The sequence below is a fragment of the Peromyscus californicus genome, unplaced genomic scaffold (assembly GCF_007827085.1).
Source record: "Peromyscus californicus insignis strain IS unplaced genomic scaffold, ASM782708v3 Scaffold_8__1_contigs__length_139910024, whole genome shotgun sequence".
Classification (NCBI taxonomy): domain Eukaryota; kingdom Metazoa; phylum Chordata; class Mammalia; order Rodentia; family Cricetidae; genus Peromyscus; species Peromyscus californicus.
The window spans coordinates 75,088,933-75,107,001 of NW_026294606.1; the positions used below are offsets into that span (position 1 = coordinate 75,088,933).

Here is an 18,069-nt window from a genome sequence, read left to right on the forward strand (position 1 = left end):
ACCTATTTGTTCTAGGTACTTCCCTTAGCATGTGATTTTTTTTTTAATTTTGTGTGTGTGCATCATATGTATGTACCACAGCATGTGGAAGCCAGAAGACAACATTTGCAAGTTGGCTTTTGCATTCTACCTTTGCCTTTGTTTTTAGGCAAGGCCTCTTGCTTCTTACTGCTACACTATATACTCCAGGCCTTAGAGCAATTCTCCAGCTCTACCTCCCATAGTACTGTAGGAGTCCTAGGATTAAAAATACCCACCACTATGTCTAGCTTTTTACAAGTTTCAGAGATCTGAACACAGGACATTAGGCTTGCACAGTGAACATTTTTACCCACTGATTCATCCCTCTAACCTAACAAAATGATTTCCAATTTTCACTCTTTTAAAAATTTAGCAATCTCTTAAGGCTGCTAAAAGCGGAGATTTCCTAACCCTGTCTAATGACTGTGTCGCTTTAAGCAGACCAGTCTTGTTGTCACACAGCTGGGAACCTGCTTCTTTCTTATTTCCAGTCAGAGTGGTACTGTGTTGGTACCGGCATCCTTTGTTCCTAGAAGGTGACAGTCAGTCTTGCATTGAACATTTTTTGCATGGACATTTTGGTTGCTTGTGTGCCTTCTTTTGAAGTGTCCTTTGCCCATTTTCTAACCATTTCACATGTTTTTGTTGAATTATTTGAGTTCCTTGTAGATTTTGGACATTGTCCCCTGTATCATTTGTATCACTTGCAAATATTTATTACTCTTTATCGAGTTGTCTCTCCACTGTTTTGATTCTTCACTGTTCTGATTCTTTTCTTTGCTGTATTTTTAATCCTCTTTGCCTGTTTTTTGTTTGTTTTTTGTTTTGTTTTGTTTTGTTTTTTTTGTATAATCTAATCTGTCTGTGTTTGTGGTTACTCTTGTCACAGCCTGTGATTTGGTGGTGATATCCAAAAGTCCTTTGTCCAAACCAGAGTTGTAGATATTTTCCTCTATATTTATTTTAGCAGATTTGCTGTCTTAGGTGGTAGCTCAGGTCTTTAATCTTCTTGAGTGAACTTTCTGTGTATGCTGTGAAGTAAGTCTCTGATACCATTCTTTTGTGTGTGAATATCCAGTTTCCCAAAATTGATTATTGAAGACATTGTCCTTTTCCTGCTATAAGCTCCTGGCATCTTACTCAAACCCAATGGACTATAAATGAATCTATTTATTTTTGAGCCCTCTGTTCCATTTCCTTGGCCTATGTGTCTGTTTCTATGCCAGTTTTCATGCTGGGTTGAGAGAGAGAGAGAGAGAGAGAGACAGAGAGAGAGAGACAGAGACAGAGAGAGAGAGAGAGAGAGAGAGAGAGAGAGAGAGAGAGAGATTTTTTAACCAAATAATGTGATGTCTCCAGCTTTGTTCTTTTTGTTCAAGACTGCTTTTGCTATTTAGGGTCTCTTGGAGTACCCAATGAGTTATTTGTATTCTTTTTTCCTATTCTGAAAAAGAAAAGAAGAAACTAAGAGTACACATTGACTGGAGTCCCTACAGTGGGTCCAGGAAAGCAGTTTCATTAAAAACATAGAAGCCTGCCCGCAGTGGTGGCCCACGTCTTTAATCTCAGCACTGAGGAGGCAAAGGCAGGCAGATCTCTGAGTTTGAGGCCAGCCTGGTCTACAATGCAAGGTACAGGATAGCCTGGGCTAAGTAGAGAAACCTTGTCTCCAAAAAAAATAAAAAATAAAAATAAATTTAAAAAAAAAATGAAGCCTTGTAAAGTCAACAGAGCAAGCAGTACCTGAGACCCTACTAGAGTGATTAGTCAGATCGAGGCAGTGTTTAAAAGAAACATTTGAGCTATTTAAAAGCCCAGAGGTGAGTGCCACAGTAGTGGTTCAGGCCTTTAATCCTAGCACTTAGGAGGCAGAGGCAGACAGATCTCTGAGTTTGAAGCCAGCCTGGTCTATAGAGTGAGTTCCAGGATAGCCAGGGCTACACAGAGAAACCCTGTCTCAAAAAAAAAAAAATGAAAACAAACAAACAAAAAAATCCAGAAGGTGGGCATCTATTTATACACCTTGAATCTTCCTGTTTGACGGAAGTCTTTAAAGAACAAAATAAGGCACTGAAATTATTTCTTTATTAGCTGTGAGTTATTGTTCCAAACAAAGCCAGCCTTTGTGATCTCTATTTTCAAGTGCTTGGTTCTCTTCTGAACACAAAAGCTACTAATTTCAACTCTGCAAAACTGCAGACCGTTTTTTTTTTTTTACAGCTAGCTACGTTGGGTCATTTAGCCTGACATTTTGATCGTACCTTTCTTAAATGCCTGTGTTTGGTAGCTAGCCGAAGGAAGAGGGGCGCCCAGCCCTGAGAGGGTAGGTGGAAATACCGCCAGGAGCAGTTGCCATTGACCGTGAGAACCCGGTCTGACTTGCAGGTGCTGGCCTGCCAAGGGGAGCGAGGAGATCTCAGCCAACCCTTACGACTACAGAAGGCTCCTGCGCAAAACCTCCCAGCGCCAGCGCCTGGTGCAGCAGTTGTAGCGCAGCTACAGAGCTTCAGAAAGTGCTGGACCCTGAGACACCAGAAGGACCAAAGCAGCAGCAGCAGCCGGCACCCTCTGGCACCCACCCGAACCCTCAGAACCCTCAGGCACTGGAGCCGCTGATGGCCTGCCAGCTCTGTTCCCTCTCAAATACTAGGGCCACCTCGAGAGGCCCTGACCCAAGAGAATCTGAACTCCTTTGGGGAGTTCCAGATACTGGACCCCCAGACTTCTCCCACCTGCCCGCCGCCCCCACGGCCCTAATGTACCACTGTATTCTGCTGTTTGTGATTCAGGGTGCTCACTCTGCCTGAGCTGCCACCACCCCCTTTGCTCGTTTTGAAATGATTTAAGAGATTTCTTCTTTCTTGAAAAGACTTTCTCAGGGCCAAACGACAGTCGCTCTTGGTTGGGTACGTCAGAACAAAGGTGAGGTGGCAGTGGGAAGGAGTTTTCTCTTCTCTTGATTAATAATATTGCTAAATAAAGTGAGCATCCTGGGAAGTGTGTGTTTGATAAGGGCTTGTCCGCCTTGTGCCTTGGGGGGCCTCTGTCTCTGGTACATGGCTGGGCTGGTGGTGGCGGGAGCCGGGATGACTTCTATCTTCGTCAGCAAATCCCCAGCACCAGGTACTCTAAAGCACAATCTACTTAAACTTTACAGAGAATCATGGACGAACCTCCAAACCCATACTCACACAGCCTTCCGGGCCAGCGAACGCTGGCACTGGTCCTTGCACTGGGGACTGTCAGATAGAAAGGTCTCTTACTCTACAAATTTGAGGTAGCCTCCCCTGGGAGGTGGGCCACATACAAGTAAGCAAAAGGTCAGTGGGTGGGAGGCAGGAGTTTCCTTACCACTCGAGTGTAGCTTATTAAAACAAACAAAAAAACTCTCCACGTTAACCCTTCCATGCAAGACACCTTCCAGGTCTACACCACGTAGAGTGGGTAAAGAAGGTGTAGGCAGGGTTCCAGGCAGGACTGAATGAGCAAATAAGTTCTGATCAGGTTAGATCAGGGTTTGGCTCCTGCTTCCCAAAACTCAAACCAGAGGGAACTGATAACAGTTGTGTTGTCGTGGTCTTTGCAGAATTTGCCGCTAAAGCTCCCCAGGTACCGACTTAAGCAGCTAGGAAGTCTTACAAATAGGATCCAGCTGAGAAGAGGCCTCCTGCAGTGACAGGGCCCAGCCCCAAATTCAAGTGCGCTCTCCTCCCTGCTCCTTCCCTAGTTAGCGCCACTCCAGTTTGGGGGCAGACAAACAGACAGGACAGAGGAGTCACCCTAACTGCGCCAACCCGTGAATCGATCGGCAGGACCTGTACCTGGCACAAGAAATCTGAACGGCAGGGCTCGGGGCCCGATATGGGGGAAGCAGGAGTAGGATGCCCTGAGCTGGCTAGGCTTCTTGAGGCTCCAGCGCCCCACCTGGAGCAGGTACTGTAGGGAGGAGCCTTGCTACGCTGCCTACGGGACCCTTCCTTCAATCCTGGCTTCCAGCGGCTCCTGAATACTGGAGTCCTCACAAGAGTATCTGCAAAAGCATATTAATTTATGGATAGGGAGGCGACAAACAGCTCCATCCCAGCCCCTGCACTCCAGGTTAAGTAAGACTGGAAAAGCAAATAGCCAGCTCTTGGTGGAAGATTGCAATGTTGTGGTTGTTTTCATCCCTTTTTCTTTCCATCTGTACTTTCTCGGTCCCTCAACATTTAAGCACTTGTACCAAATATCCTTCTTTGACCCCACCTGCCACACGGAGATTTCTGGGTGCACTGTGGACAAGAAATGGGTCCTCCCGGGACACCTTCCTGTACAGGGCTATGCTGGAGATTTTGGTGTGGGTCTCCCCGAATTAAAGGGGGAAGCCTTGGAAAGCCTTCCTCCCGGTAGCAGCCTTCCTGTCCCAGTCTGCGCTGCCTCCTTTGTGAACTAATGGCTGTAATTATTACCTCCCTGTGCTCTTTTGTTATCGCCAACTAGAGCAAAAGGAGGGGGGATGGGCTCTTCGGGGGGTGGGGGGTGGGGGGGAGGGAATGAAAAAATTCACAAAGCAAATTGCTGTCTAGGAAGGGATGGGTTTTTAAAAGACAAACCCAATCCCACCTGCATCTGAAGTGGGGAGTGGCAAAAAAATTTTTTTTTCTTAAATTAAATACCACCATTTAATTTAAAAATACTAAGGGCTGCGAGCTTCAGTTGCATTTAAACGGTGCCTGTTTAAGTCACAGATTTTGAAGAAGTTAAATTCAGATGTTGAGATTCTACCTTCCTCTTGTTTTCATCCATTTCTTCCTTGGAAGGTGCGTGCATGCTTGCTGTGTGTGTGTGTGTGTGTGTGTGTGTGTGTGTGTGTGTGTGTGTGTGTGTTTATGAACCTTTTTATTTCAGACCACTCATCCATAGTAAGAAAGCTTCAACCCCTGCCAGCTGGCTTGAAGCAAATTATTTGCAGGATTTGGTATGGATTTAAACAAAGAACCGGGCTCTCCGAGTCATATCGGCAAGGTTTGATGGAGCAAGCGCGCCCAGCAGACGTTGGAGCCAAGATCCCTGCATTCCAGGAGCTGTCGCCTCTGCCAGCTGAAGCGACCAGGCCTGGAGTGCCCTAAAGACTGACCAAGCTAGGCCTAGGGTCAAGATTACAGCCTTCCCTGACCATGCTCCTGCTTCTCGCCAGAGCAAGCTTAGAGACAGACCTGGGGCAGCACCCCAACGGTGCCAGCCTCAACCCTGGATCCTGCAGCCTCGGTGGGCATCCACTAGCTAGCTCCTCCGGGGCCCCTGGATTCGGGCACATGGGAAGAAGATAAAGCTTTGTGGAGAGAATGCACTTGGAGATTCAAGACGTGGGCATGTGCACAGCCGCGAGGTCTCTCCGGATCCCTAACAAAATAAGTCACCCTGGTCGCCAAGACTGAAGGCTCCAGGGTGCCTGCTCTGGCAACAGCTTTGGTGCCTCGTTTAAAAAGAGAAGGAAGGAGACTATAAAAAAGGCTGACACTAGCTCGGGGCGCCCAGAGAAGGCCATTGGGAATGGCTTAAACCAGCACTTTCCTGCCAGTCTTTCTTGAGCTCCCTGTAAATCAGCCGGGAGCTATAGTTAGAGTGTAGGCAAGAGCCAAGTCCGAGGGTCCCAAATCCTCAAGTGGCCTTCCCTGTTTAAGAACCTTTAGGGAAAAGAAAAACAAAAAAGGATTGTTTCATTCCTTATTAGAAAAAGCAGAACTACTTCTCCCTGGGCCTGGAAGTTGCCAATTTTATGTTCCTAGGCACTCCCTACCTTCAGGATTCCTTTTGGGAAAGAGAGGTCATTGGTTTGAATCCCCCTGAAAAGAGGGGATGCCTTTTCTCCTGAGATTTAAAAAGTCTAGTTTGCTTACTTGGAAACCCCCTGCATCCCTCCTACGCACCCGCGTTCTTGAGTCACGCATAAGCAGTGGGCCGTTTCACGCCTCTATAGACCAAGGTCACCCCGCAACCGAGTTCCCTCCCCCATCAACCATCAATCCTGTGGGCTGTGTCAGCTCTCCCCTGCTCCTTTTCAAGAAGTTTCTGTTCGTTTTATTTATTTAATTTTTTCCCAGCCCGAGGTCCTCAGTGATAGACTCCAGTGTGGATTTTAATTGCTTCAATCAGCGGTCTTTCTCTTCAGCTGTCAGTCAAAAATCTGAACAGTGGGTCCGGGGACCCAGCGCGTGACTGCGCAAGAACCGTGCGCCCCCCAGGCTGGCTCAGCTCAGCAGGCAGACGTTAGGCTCTGCTGAGGAGATGAAATGAGTCCGTGGGCGTGTAGGCGGCTCATCTCCCCCTCCCACCCCCCTTGGTTCCTTCCCCACGCCCTGAAGTTGGGCCTGATTGTGGCCAGGTGGCTTGAGCTCTTGAGGTCACAGCGACCTCGACGCGGGTTTGGAGGAAGGCAGGCGGGCGCAAGAACCGCTTTTGCTTGGCCGCAGCCAGAGCCAGCCCTCAAACAATGAGCCAATCGATGCACACGTAAAACCGGTCTCGGTCACCCTTCCAGTGTCGCCAAGGTCTCCCTGGTCTCCGGGTGACCAGGGCCAGCGTGCAGTGGGCTGCGGTAGCACCCTGGACAGCGCGTCCAGGCAGGAGCGGGCGGGGAGCGCCTGTGGCTGGGTCAGCCGTGCGCCGTCACGCCTCCCTCCCCCGCATCTGACTCGCGCTAGAACGCACAGCCTCACACCTCACGATCCAACGCCTTCATTTCCCCTCCGTCACTCCCTCATCTCCCCACCAAGCTCCCTCTCCCTAAAAATCTCTTGGGCCCTTTCCACTTCTCCAATCTCCAGACTGCGAAGATCCTGGCGACTTCCCCATTTAACCTCGGCGAACAGCAACAGCCGCTTCCCTATGCCCTGACTCGAACACACGCACGGGCACTGGCACACGCAGACAGCACGTTTCCTGTCCCTGTGTGACACCCACCCTCGTCGCGCGGACGCGCCAGTCCCCGCACGCTGCCCTCCTCCTGCCACACACACACACACACACACTCACACACACACACGCACGCACGCGCGTGCAGGGTCGAGCCGAAGGCAGCTCTCCCGCAGCCACTCGGAAGGCGACTGGCGCCAGTCTTGCAGAACCCATGGCCTCTCCCGGCTCTGGCTTTTGGTCCTTCGGATCTGAAGATGGCTCCGGGGATCCTGAGAACCCGGGTACAGGTAGGACGATCGGGACCTGAAGCGGGAGAGCTTTGTGGGTGGCTTGGGGTTTGCAGGGCTACGCAGATGAGCAAAGCTTTGACATCTGCAACAGGAAACTTATTTGGGCGCTTCGCCCTGCTCTCTGGGTTAAGTCTGTAACTGTGTGAGGACCCCAAACCTCCACAGCCTTTTGTACCCTGGGAAGAGGCTCGGGGTATCTCGGCCCCTTCCCGTAAGCATAGGCTCCTGGAAGACCGCAGCATCTGCAAGAGTCCACAGACTTCAAGGACCGGGGCTTTGCTTTGGGACCTCTAGACCCCGGGCAGGGAAGCCGTGGGGCAAAGAAAGACGAAATGAAAAGGGAGAGTGTTTGGGGTCGGGAAGGCAAGCGCGCCGAAACGGACAGCCTGGGGTCTGGGAAAGGCAGCTCTGGCGCCGCAGGGAGGGTCTGGAAACCTGAGCACCTGACGAACAAGTGCGAAGGGCCGTGGTGTGGGCTTCGTCCTGGACCCGGTGAAGCGAGGGCTGGCCCTGGACTCAGGTTCCCTCGGGCTCCCCCACCTGCTGAAAGCAGAGTCGCCCGCGGCCGCTGGCGGGGTTGGCGCCGGGTTCCCAGATGCCCGACTTGAAGACCTCGTTCACTTGGAACGAAATTTCACTCGCCCGTCTGTTCTCTTTCCGCTTCGCTGTCCCCTTGCCTGGCGATTGCAGCGAGAGCTTGGTGCCAGGTAGCTCAAAAGTTCACCGGCGGCATCGGAAACAAGCTGTGCGGTGAGTGGTGGCGCGCTGCGGGGGAAGGGCGGGCAAGGTCGGGGGCTAGTGGCTAGTGGAAGCCTTGTCGCCAAGCTCGCAGCCTGAGCGGGGCCGAGTCCTGGGCTGCGGATGGGCGGGGATGAGGGAGCCAGGACTGTCGCCCGCTGACCCAGGCCCCGCGCTCCGTGTCCTTGTCCAGCTCTGCTCTATGGAGACTCTGAGAAGCCAGCGGAGAATGGCGGGAGCGTGGCCCCGCGCGCCGCCACCCGGAAGGTCGCCTGCACCTGCGACCAAAAACCCTGCAGCTGCCCCAAAGTGGATGTCAACTACGCGTTTCTGCACGCAACAGGTAAAGGTGCCTGCTGGCCAGGTCCGCGCTCCCCCCCCCCCCCACCGACGCCTGACCCCCAGTCTCCAAGGGGGATGGTGGGGGCGGGCCTTCTGAGAATCTTCCACGGAATTGGAAGGGCGTGGGGTCTGCGGGCTGGAGCGCCCTGAGAACCCGGCCCTAACATTTCCCAGTCGGAGTCGCCGGCCACAGCGCAGGCTTGAGAATTGGAGGTGGCAGCCGCCGTGGCGTGCGCCTATGTCGGCTTCTCTGCGCTGCCCCAACCTCTGGGTAGGGCAAATTTCCAGATGTCTTCCCAGATAGTTCGGAATTGCAAGGATTTTTAGGTGTTCAATTGGATCCAGAGTAATTTGTAACCGTGATTTCACCGAGAAACGGTTCTGTTTACGTGAGCCCTGGGGGCTCAATTTTACCTCTGCTTGCACGACTCCCAGTCTCCCAAACAGCGCTGGAGCGCGCTCACACACACCTACACACTCCAACTTTGACAACATCTGGTCTTCAGAAGTCAGAGATCATGACTTCGCATGATCCTCTTTTCCTGGTTTGCCCAAAGGCATTTCTCAAACATTCCCGACATGGAGTCTTGACAATTAAAATTATTTACTCAGAACATTTAGGACAAACATTTCACGCCTGTGAAATAGTCAAGCTGAGCTATTGTTTCTGAAAAAAAAATAAATAAACCAAGCAACACTCTATGTTTAAGTATAAAAATGCAAATTTTAATTCCGGAAGGAAGTTTTGTCCGCTTGTGTTTCCAGATGCTGTGGTTTTTGTTTGAAACCAGGTCTTCTAGCCCTTAAACCAGATCTGGCCTCCAGCTCCCAGGGACCCCCCTCCCCTTGCCTCAGCGATTAGAGTGCTAATAAATCCAACTCAAAGAGAAAGTGCCTGATCCGTGATTGCCTGGGTCTTTGCCTAGTGAAATCTAAAGTGTCCTTTCCGTTCCGTTCTTCAGACCTGCTGCCAGCGTGTGATGGAGAGAGGCCCACTCTGGCATTCCTGCAAGATGTTATGAACATTTTGCTTCAGTATGTGGTGAAAAGTTTTGATAGATCAACTAAAGTGATTGATTTCCACTACCCCAACGAGCTTCTTCAAGAGTATAATTGGGAATTAGCAGACCAACCACAAAATTTGGAGGAAATTTTGACGCATTGCCAAACAACTCTAAAATATGCAATTAAAACAGGTATTGTGCAACCAGCAATAATAAAGCTTTTTTGTTTTGCAATTTTCATTTTTTTTCTATAAAATCGTTTCCGTTTCTGTTGGGTCATGTTATTTTCAAAACTGCAAAGTTACATTCATTTAAAAATAATCATTATAATGATTAACCTTGTTAATAATGTCAGAGCCGTCGTTGTGGTGTAAATCTGAAGATTGGCAGGAGATTAACCAGAGGTTGTAGAAGCAACCATTTGTCAGCAGGGGCCAGTAGGAGCGACCCAAAATGGAGAAAGAAAGGGAAATGTGGAAAAGAGAGCTATAAAGACTAAAGATGTGATCCAGTAAGCCTGACCTCCAATCCAGTGCTACTGGCAATTTCCTTGGTATGGAACTGATCAGGAACCCCAACTAACCAACTTATACAGTCTTCAGGCTGGAGGGAGAATGTTGTGGCGTTATTTCAAGTGACTAAATTTTAGATTTGAATTCCAGTTTTTCTCCTGTTTTGAAAGAAGTGCATGCTCAGACACAGACACACACACACACACACACACACACACACACACACACACACACACACACATACACACCCACCCCACAGTATAGACTAGCTTAGCAGTCCAGCGGTGTTACATAAAGATTTGTCTCCTTCGCAACAATTGTGTATGTGGATAAGAATATCTGACATTTTTAAGGGTCCGTTTTTAAACGTGTATTATGCTCATTGGATTCTCATAGCATCCTTTAAAACAGGATAAAAGGATGTTGTAATTCCAGGTGCAACATCCTTTTGAGTGCCTCTGACGCTTTCTTCCACCCAGGTCCTGAGTGTCCTGCTTTTTTTTTTTTTTTACATTGTCTCTAATCATTTTGATACACAGAGAAACAGATTAAAAGTGGTAAATATGACTGCCTTTCTGAGGTGGAGGAGGGAAGGCTGAAGGATCTACAGTGATTTGTAGAATTTAAAAGATTTACTGACAACTAGTAAATGTAAAGTATTAAGGAAGTATTAGTCATGCAAATGCCGTATTTTATGCTACCATTTTGTGGGTGATTTATTAGTACAACAAATAACAAACATTTTAAGAACGTTTGCTACAAAAACAGTTTAGCCTCCCCCCACCAAACATTCTTTATATTATCAGAGGAGAAAGGTTTACATAGGAGCCTAGGGAAACTGATTTATTGTATAATTATTATCCACTTTGGAAGGCTGTAGACTTAGAAATAGATGTGCAGGGAAATGAGGTAACTTGTTGATTTCTGTGGATTATAATTTTTGGAGATTTATTAGATATCATCCACTAGTGCTCCTGAAAAAACCCCAGGATACACATGCCGGGCATGAAGTGATACTTTGCTTCCACCTGCTTTTCGTGAATCCATCCATGCAACCTTGAGCAACGCTTTGAACTCTTCTTTTCTGCTTGACCCATCCCCCCTATTTGACATTTAAGTACGCTAATGGCAAATTGGTGAATTGCTACCTGTTGTTTGTATTGCTCACAAATAAAAAAGAATGCATTCTTTTATTTTTTTTTCTTTTTACATCTTCATTCTTAAAAGCTGGTAGTCTTTGAAATGCAGTTTAGAGTTAAGATAATGAGAATTGCCAGTCAATGGAAGTAATAGTTCTGTATATCAGTGCTCTATTACTGTCAAAGAGGAGTAAATGGATCAATGAAATTCTTAGATTTTTGCTAAATCTTTTTTGTAAAACTGTTAGTCAAGTGTTGCTGCAGTGCATTTTATTTAAAGTGAAGATTAAAAAAATCTGATGATTAAGATGAATATCTCCATATTACTCATGCTATATTTTGTCTTCTGTCCATACATCCCCAAATAGCACCGCAAAAAATCATCAGCAGGCAGCTTTTGTCCTCAACTGTCAAGCAAGCTTATGGCTTATTATGCTGTTAGTGTCCTGTTTGTCATCTGGTACTACATAGTCTATCAAAACAGTTACCCTCCCTGTCACCATCCAGTATTCTTGGGATCCTTGGGAGGTCATTTTATAAAAGGTCACCTGGTCCCTGATAACAGTCATTAACCTGATTCCCATTTGGCCTCCAACTTTAGAAAGGATTGGAGGGCAGTGAGGAAGACTTTTAAATGAGGTGTCTGTGTCTTGTTCATATTACTTGTAGAGAAATGCGAGAACTGGTAACTTCCTTGGATGGTTAGGATTCTAGAATAGCGCCTGCAGGGATTGTTCCCTTTAGCTGTGGTGGCCAGGAGAAGCGGGGTAATGTTAATGTAGTCTTCCATTGTTAAGAGAACACTCAGACAAAAGAAACAGAAGCCAGTGCAGGAGGAGCACCCTTCTGCAGGTTGTCAGTTCACAAAAAGCAGTTTTAGAGGACTTTTGGCTCCTCTCCAACTGACTGTGAGCATCAGGTCTCATTTGCCAGGTACTAGCTTTTGCACATCCGTTGAGACTCATTTGCTAATCTGTGTAGGAGCCTTCCTGTGCTTGAAGCAGATCATGGCCCTCTCGGTGTGTTCATACCACATGAGCCAGGGGCAGTAGGATGCCCAGTGCTACTGGAACTGCTGTCAGATTCAGAGGCAGCTTCTCACACCTTCAGACAGCCCTGGATGGATGCAGTGGGAATCCCTTGGAGGCAGTGTGTAGGGGCCACAGGAGCAGGACAAATGTAATTAGGGGAATATTTTTGCCAGAACCCCAAAGGACATGCTGTTCTGACCTGTCAGACTATCTCCCTCTGTAGTTTCACATCATTATTAGTGAATGCAAGCTGTGATGCCCGAGAAAGTCCGACCAAATTGCAGACCAAGGCCAAAAACTATATAGAGAGAAGGAAATCCAGTAACAGAAGCATCAAACTTGTGTTTAGTTTACCCAGGGTATTTGTTCAATCAGAGTGTACTGGAGTTCTGATGTCCAGAGTTCCTGCACACACCTTACATTTCCTCTCGGTTTTATGTGGAGGCTGCCATGCTGAAATTTCCACAGAGTTAAATCCTGTGTGGTAATAGGTAGGTTCATCTAAAAATGCATATAAGCTATAAAACCGAATTGATTTCCTCACTCAAAAATGATTTAGGGACAGCAGAGTGGAGGGCCCTCTGGAGGGAGAAGTAGGCTGTGATGTCACCTTCGGGCTGCAATGAAATGGAGAGTCAATGAGGCAGAGAGAAGGGGGTGGTGTCTTGCAACAGCATCTGCAGCAGCTGAGGGACTTTATACCTTTTCTGAATGAGTAAACTGATGAGGTCAGAGTCAAAGGGCCTGCAGAAGAGAAAAAAGGGGCGGAGGCAAGAAATACCAGTCCCTCTAAAATGTGCTCCTTCCCATGCCTATCCATCCCCATTGTCAAACTCTCTAGCCACATGCCCAGGGCTGATAAGAGAGCCTTTCAGTCCCTGAGATAAGCGATATGCTTTTTCCAGTGCCGTCTTTATCTTGTTTCGCCCATGCTTAGGATGTGAGACTCACACCACAGACACCAGATGTCTAGCAAGTGACAGACACCTTTTTTTTTTTTCAAATCAGATGCTATTTCCATAATTTTGCTTCTTCCCAAATTTCTGTTGCTAAACAAAACATGGATTTATTGATAGGCTTCTATGGGACAAGGTGAGAAAACAGACTCCTGATGAGATATTTATAATCGCATTTTTTAAATAATAGCCTCAGAGGGTATATGGATGTCAATCCATTTACAGAATTTTAGAGAAATCTAGAAGTTTATTAGATAATCCTCTTAATGGGCCAATCTAGCCATTGATTATATTCTTCAGAGATCTGTGTTCATCTCTGCTCTAGGTCTCAACTGAGAGGTGGCTTTGTTGATCGTAATCACAATTCAGACAGGAAAAAAAAAACTGTCCAGAATTAGCTTTGTCTGTGCCATCTCTAGACATTCCTCACCTTTGAATCCAGGGCAAATCACTCGGCAGAGTGTCCTAGTTTCTCATTTTTGCCCTGTCTTTGTAATCATCAGTCATTTGTCACCGATATTATTATGAATGCTGGCATGCCTGAAGGATGTCATGGTATGACTGATTCTCGAAACAGCTCAACAAAAGGACTGTTAGCAGTAACAATGCAAATGAGAGGAATGATTCGGGATACCATAACATTTTAGTTTGCAATAATATTGGAAGTATAGTGTGAAGTGATCTAGTCTCCACATTGCAAAGCACATATTATTTTTAAATGGCCTATTTGAGAGATGATCTTTAGAGTGTGTCTTGGGAAATACTAAACTCTAAGTAGCCTCTGGTGGGAAGAAGCATTGCTTGAGTGTGTGTGCATGTGTGCATGTGATCATATGTCTTATGCTCACAGGTACATTTGCATATTAGATTTCTGAATATGCATCTCTTGTAACTGAAGAGTCTTTCAAGATCCTTTAGCTACATAAAAAAAAAAAACATATTGGGGAAACATTTATTTTCACTGGTTGAAATCCTAATTCTCTTTTATTCAGGGCATCCCCGATATTTTAATCAGCTGTCTACTGGATTGGATATGGTTGGGTTAGCAGCAGACTGGCTGACATCAACAGCAAACACTAACATGTGAGTAGCTGATTACACAAAAACCTCTTTTGTGTAAATCTCTTTGTATCATGTGTTCTCACTCTGGCTTATTTTTTTAATGCTTTTATATGTCCTTGATTTTATCAAACTATGCAAAATGTTAAAATATAAAAGAGACTTTTTAACATTTTGATTTAAAATAATGTGTTATACGAAAAGAATAAAGCCCAATGTTGCATTTTTGCATAGTCCCATTATGTCGTGTTCTATATTCAATATGATAAACTACCTTTCACGTTATGACAATAATTGAAGATCTTGGCTTTATGGCAACATAAAAATGAGCAATGTTTTGGAAATCCTTTTACAAATAATTATATATTTAATGTTATAATCCTTGCATCGATAAATGTAAGTTTAAAAAATGGAGAAATTCTATGATGTTATGATTGCCAATAACTGTACTTGAGCTACATACATAAAATATGGTCATTTATACATTTCAGGTTCACCTATGAGATTGCTCCTGTATTTGTACTGTTAGAATACGTCACACTAAAGAAAATGAGAGAGATCATTGGATGGCCAGGGGGCTCTGGAGATGGAATATTTTCTCCTGGTATATATATTTCAATTTTTCTCTGTTTTTTTCTTCTGATATGCTGTGTTATAAACTTAAGAAGATCAAACATCTATTTTGTGTTTATGATTAAGGTACCTAGGCTATGTGCTTATCAAAATAATAAGTGTGGCTGAGTCTGTTGAAAATGCCTTCAAGCTTACTAATGCTTAAAAATCAGTTATTTGTGCTCAACAGAGTATAATCAGACATGATATTCACTCTATACTTCTACCATGACCCTACATATGAGATGTATGGATAGTGCTGGACAAAAGAATAACAATTGCTAATAAGGAAATTCATCCTTGCTGCATTTCCCGGAACTAGTGAAATGAAAAGAGTCATTTAATACGACACCCAGGGTGTGACAGTGTGTATCGAAGCGTGTTTCCTCAGTAAAGCCCATTCCCTTCTCTAGTCTCTGGAATAATGAGCAACAAAGTGGATTTAGACTAATTTCAAGGGGGGCAAACAGTGCATGGGAGATGATTCCTTAGAGCTAAAAGAGTGTGGTGATTTCGCTGAGGTATTTTTCCTTTCTGCTCTTTATCCAATCTTTTCCATTTTGCCTTTTATACCAGCCACCGCATCCAAAGCTCCATTATTTACACTTCTCCAAGCCCATAGAATCAACCTGAAACAAAATGCTGTGCCCTTAGCTCATTACTGTGACCTTGACTTGACTCATAGATGAAAGAGCAGCTTAGGAGGGCAATGGAGGAAGTCACTGACCCATGCAAAAGAAGCCTGGTGTCAGAGCAGAACCTCATCAGTGAGAGGAAGTCAGTCTTCAGTGCGCTATGGTGGGTGGGTCGGACAGGAAAGGCCACAGCCATACCTCGCTTTCGGGCACAGCCTGGCCAGATTCTGATCCCTCTTAAGCAAACCTGCAGAGGCAGGTGAGAAGTGAGAGAAGAAAGAAGTGTGAAGATGAAACAATGGCCAAGCAACAGTAGCCTCAAGGACAAGACTTACAGATGTTTGTCCAACCATCTCTCAACTATTATCTTATGTTTTTAAGTGCATAGCATGTCTTCTCAGATGCTAAAGGAAAAGGTGTTAGTTAAATGGAACAGAAAATTAGCTTTAGAAAAAAACCTACTCATTGAACACTAGTCATGATGGATTCCTTCATTTTCTAGGCAATTTAGAACTTAGTTTCCTTTGATGCTAAGTTTGTGGCTTGATCTTTATTGTTGGAAACCGATGCTTAAAGATATATTTTCATGGAGAACTAGGTAGGATTACAAGGGTTATGATGTCAACATCATTTCTGTCTAATTCATTCTCTTATAAGGTTGATTGTGGGGCTGAGCTGTCCCTGAGATATGCCAAAAACAAACAACCTGGTTTCTGTTTTATTGGTTCCTAGAAGTGGGAATGTATTGACTATGAAATTTTGACTTGTCTAGATAAGGCGCATGCCTAATTATCTAGCTTGTCTTGGAAACTGCATGCCCCAGAAAACATACACCCCAAGAAAAAAATTCCTCATTGATGGCTCTGCTAGGTTCTGTATGGCCCAGTGTATGGTGGCAAATTATCAGGTGGAGACTATGTAGTGTCTTCCTTTGAGCCTGAAGACGCATATGTTCTCACCTTGGTGTGAAAGCCATAGATGTAGTGTTATATTGTAATATAAATATCCCAAAGTCAGAAGGGACAGCAACAAAAAGCAATGGGGACCTGTTTCTCCTCAACTTCCTACAAGAAAAATGATGGCTCATAGCACCCTTATTTCCTGGTAGATGTTTTCCTACATAGAGTCTAGTCTTGCTCCTGGGCTAAAGTGTTGAATGATTCAAGTGATAAGAGTGGGGATAGTAGTATCATAGGCACAACCTAGGTGCCTGTGATTCTGGAACTAAACCTCAAGAGTTGGGTCTTTGACTTGGACAAAATGCTCAACTTGTTTTGACTGTTGTTCAGTTCTGTTCAACCCCACCACTAGTATCCAGAGACTTGGTGCTTCCTGGAAATTCCCTTATGACTCCCAGAATTCTGTATATGTGATGTTATCTACACCTGAGAGTTGAAGAGTACTCTACTCTTTGGCGGGTCATAAAGGATCTCTCTCTAAGGGAGAAAAGGCCTGGCTTAGTCACAGATCTTTTCCTGACATAATCATTAAAGGTTGTAGGATTCAGGCATCCATCCTCATCCTCATGTGGTATTGCACAAGTTTCTTCATCATCATCAAGGGCTGCAAAGCCTTTGGCTGGAGGATGACTGAGGTGCAAAATGAGGAGCAGGAGGTCAGGGCTGGAAGCTTCTAGAATAATTACACTTGAAGGACACTTTCTTTGTATACATTCCCCTTCCTTTTGTCCTCTTCTCCCCACCCCCTCCATCCTCAGACTGGGAAATGTAACAAGAGCCACAGTTCTCAACGAGGGAGCCAATGTTGCCCTCCCCAAAGAACCATTGGGAATATCTGTGGATATTTTGAGTTGTCGTGACTTGAAAGAAAATGCTGCTTGCAACTGGAAGCCATGGATGGGGCCAAACATCCTACATTGCCTAAAACAACCTGCCCTTAAAAAATTCTGTAGCTCAAAATGTCAGTTAGTGCTAAGACTGAGAAATCATAGCTAGAGCGAAACGTCCTCAAAAGCTTTGCTTTGAGTCCAGCATCATACACCGTCTGTCTTTCAACTGGGCATCTGATCTGAACATACTTGACCTGTTTTATTCTGTCCTGGATCTCTAGGGTCCAACAAGGTAGTAACTGCCTGCATTCTAATTGTAGAGATGCCAAGGTCTGGTTAGTGGCTGCTTTGTACCAAGTGGCCTGCCTGTATCAGAGTTTGGGACTCGTAGACCCTTCAACCTGATAGGGCCTGCCTGCCTACTCCTCAGTCACTAGAACAGGCTAATCAAACTATCTATGAAATAGTCCCAAGAGTTTCTTCCTTGAAGTGGGCCAGAGAGATGACACTTTTACTTTACCTTCTGGTCTTATGTTCTCTGTGCCAGCAAATTCATGTGCATTCATATTTCCTGGATAGCAAAATTCCTAAGCTTCTCGACAGTCCTGCAGAAAGTTTCATTGCTTGTCACGTGAGATGCTCCTTACAGAGTAGAGTAAAACTTTATCATAGGAAGTTCTTGACAGTCTTGGGGAAATACAGGAAATGTAATTCCACGTGAAGCTGACATCATCAAACAGCATTGCATTAATGAATGCAATTGTATCTCAGGGATATCTTTGAAAGAAAAGACCTGTTCAGAAGAATAAACAGAGAATGGTGAGATGAGCGTGGATGCTTATCCTGTATTCTGTAAGAACCATTAGCAGCCTGCAGCATTAATGGTAGTTTATTTGTCTCAATTCAAGCATAAGGCATTGCTGGGAATGGAAAGAAATAGCTATTTACCACCATCACAGTACCAGGATTTGACAGGCCTAATGCCGACTGGTTATGCTCACAAACCAGAGAGAAAAGGAAGAAAAAAGTCTTTTTTCAAAAGTC

The 18,069-nt window shown here is 45.5% G+C and overlaps 2 protein-coding genes across 10 annotated transcripts in view; both read left to right on the forward strand.

The window, feature by feature from the left end:
- The window catches only part of Myo3a (myosin IIIA), a 193,919-nt gene extending 189,477 nt beyond the window's left edge, over positions 1 to 4,442 (forward strand). For all 9 annotated transcript variants that reach the window (XM_052728082.1, XM_052728087.1, XM_052728085.1 and 6 more), the window contains one exon: positions 2,407 to 4,442. In XM_052728082.1, the coding sequence (XP_052584042.1) occupies positions 2,407 to 2,512 (106 nt within the window). In that variant the 3' untranslated portion in view covers positions 2,513 to 4,442. The remainder of the gene's footprint in view (positions 1 to 2,406) is intronic.
- Positions 4,443 to 6,615: 2,173 nt separating this feature from the next.
- Positions 6,616 to 18,069, forward strand: part of Gad2 (glutamate decarboxylase 2) — a 69,442-nt gene continuing 57,988 nt past the window's right edge. The window contains exons 1-6 of the mRNA XM_052726938.1: positions 6,616 to 7,205; positions 7,899 to 7,958; positions 8,140 to 8,289; positions 9,251 to 9,484; positions 13,923 to 14,013; positions 14,481 to 14,593. Coding sequence (XP_052582898.1) covers positions 7,130 to 7,205; positions 7,899 to 7,958; positions 8,140 to 8,289; positions 9,251 to 9,484; positions 13,923 to 14,013; positions 14,481 to 14,593 — 724 coding nt within the window. The 5' untranslated portion in view covers positions 6,616 to 7,129. The remainder of the gene's footprint in view (positions 7,206 to 7,898; positions 7,959 to 8,139; positions 8,290 to 9,250; positions 9,485 to 13,922; positions 14,014 to 14,480; positions 14,594 to 18,069) is intronic.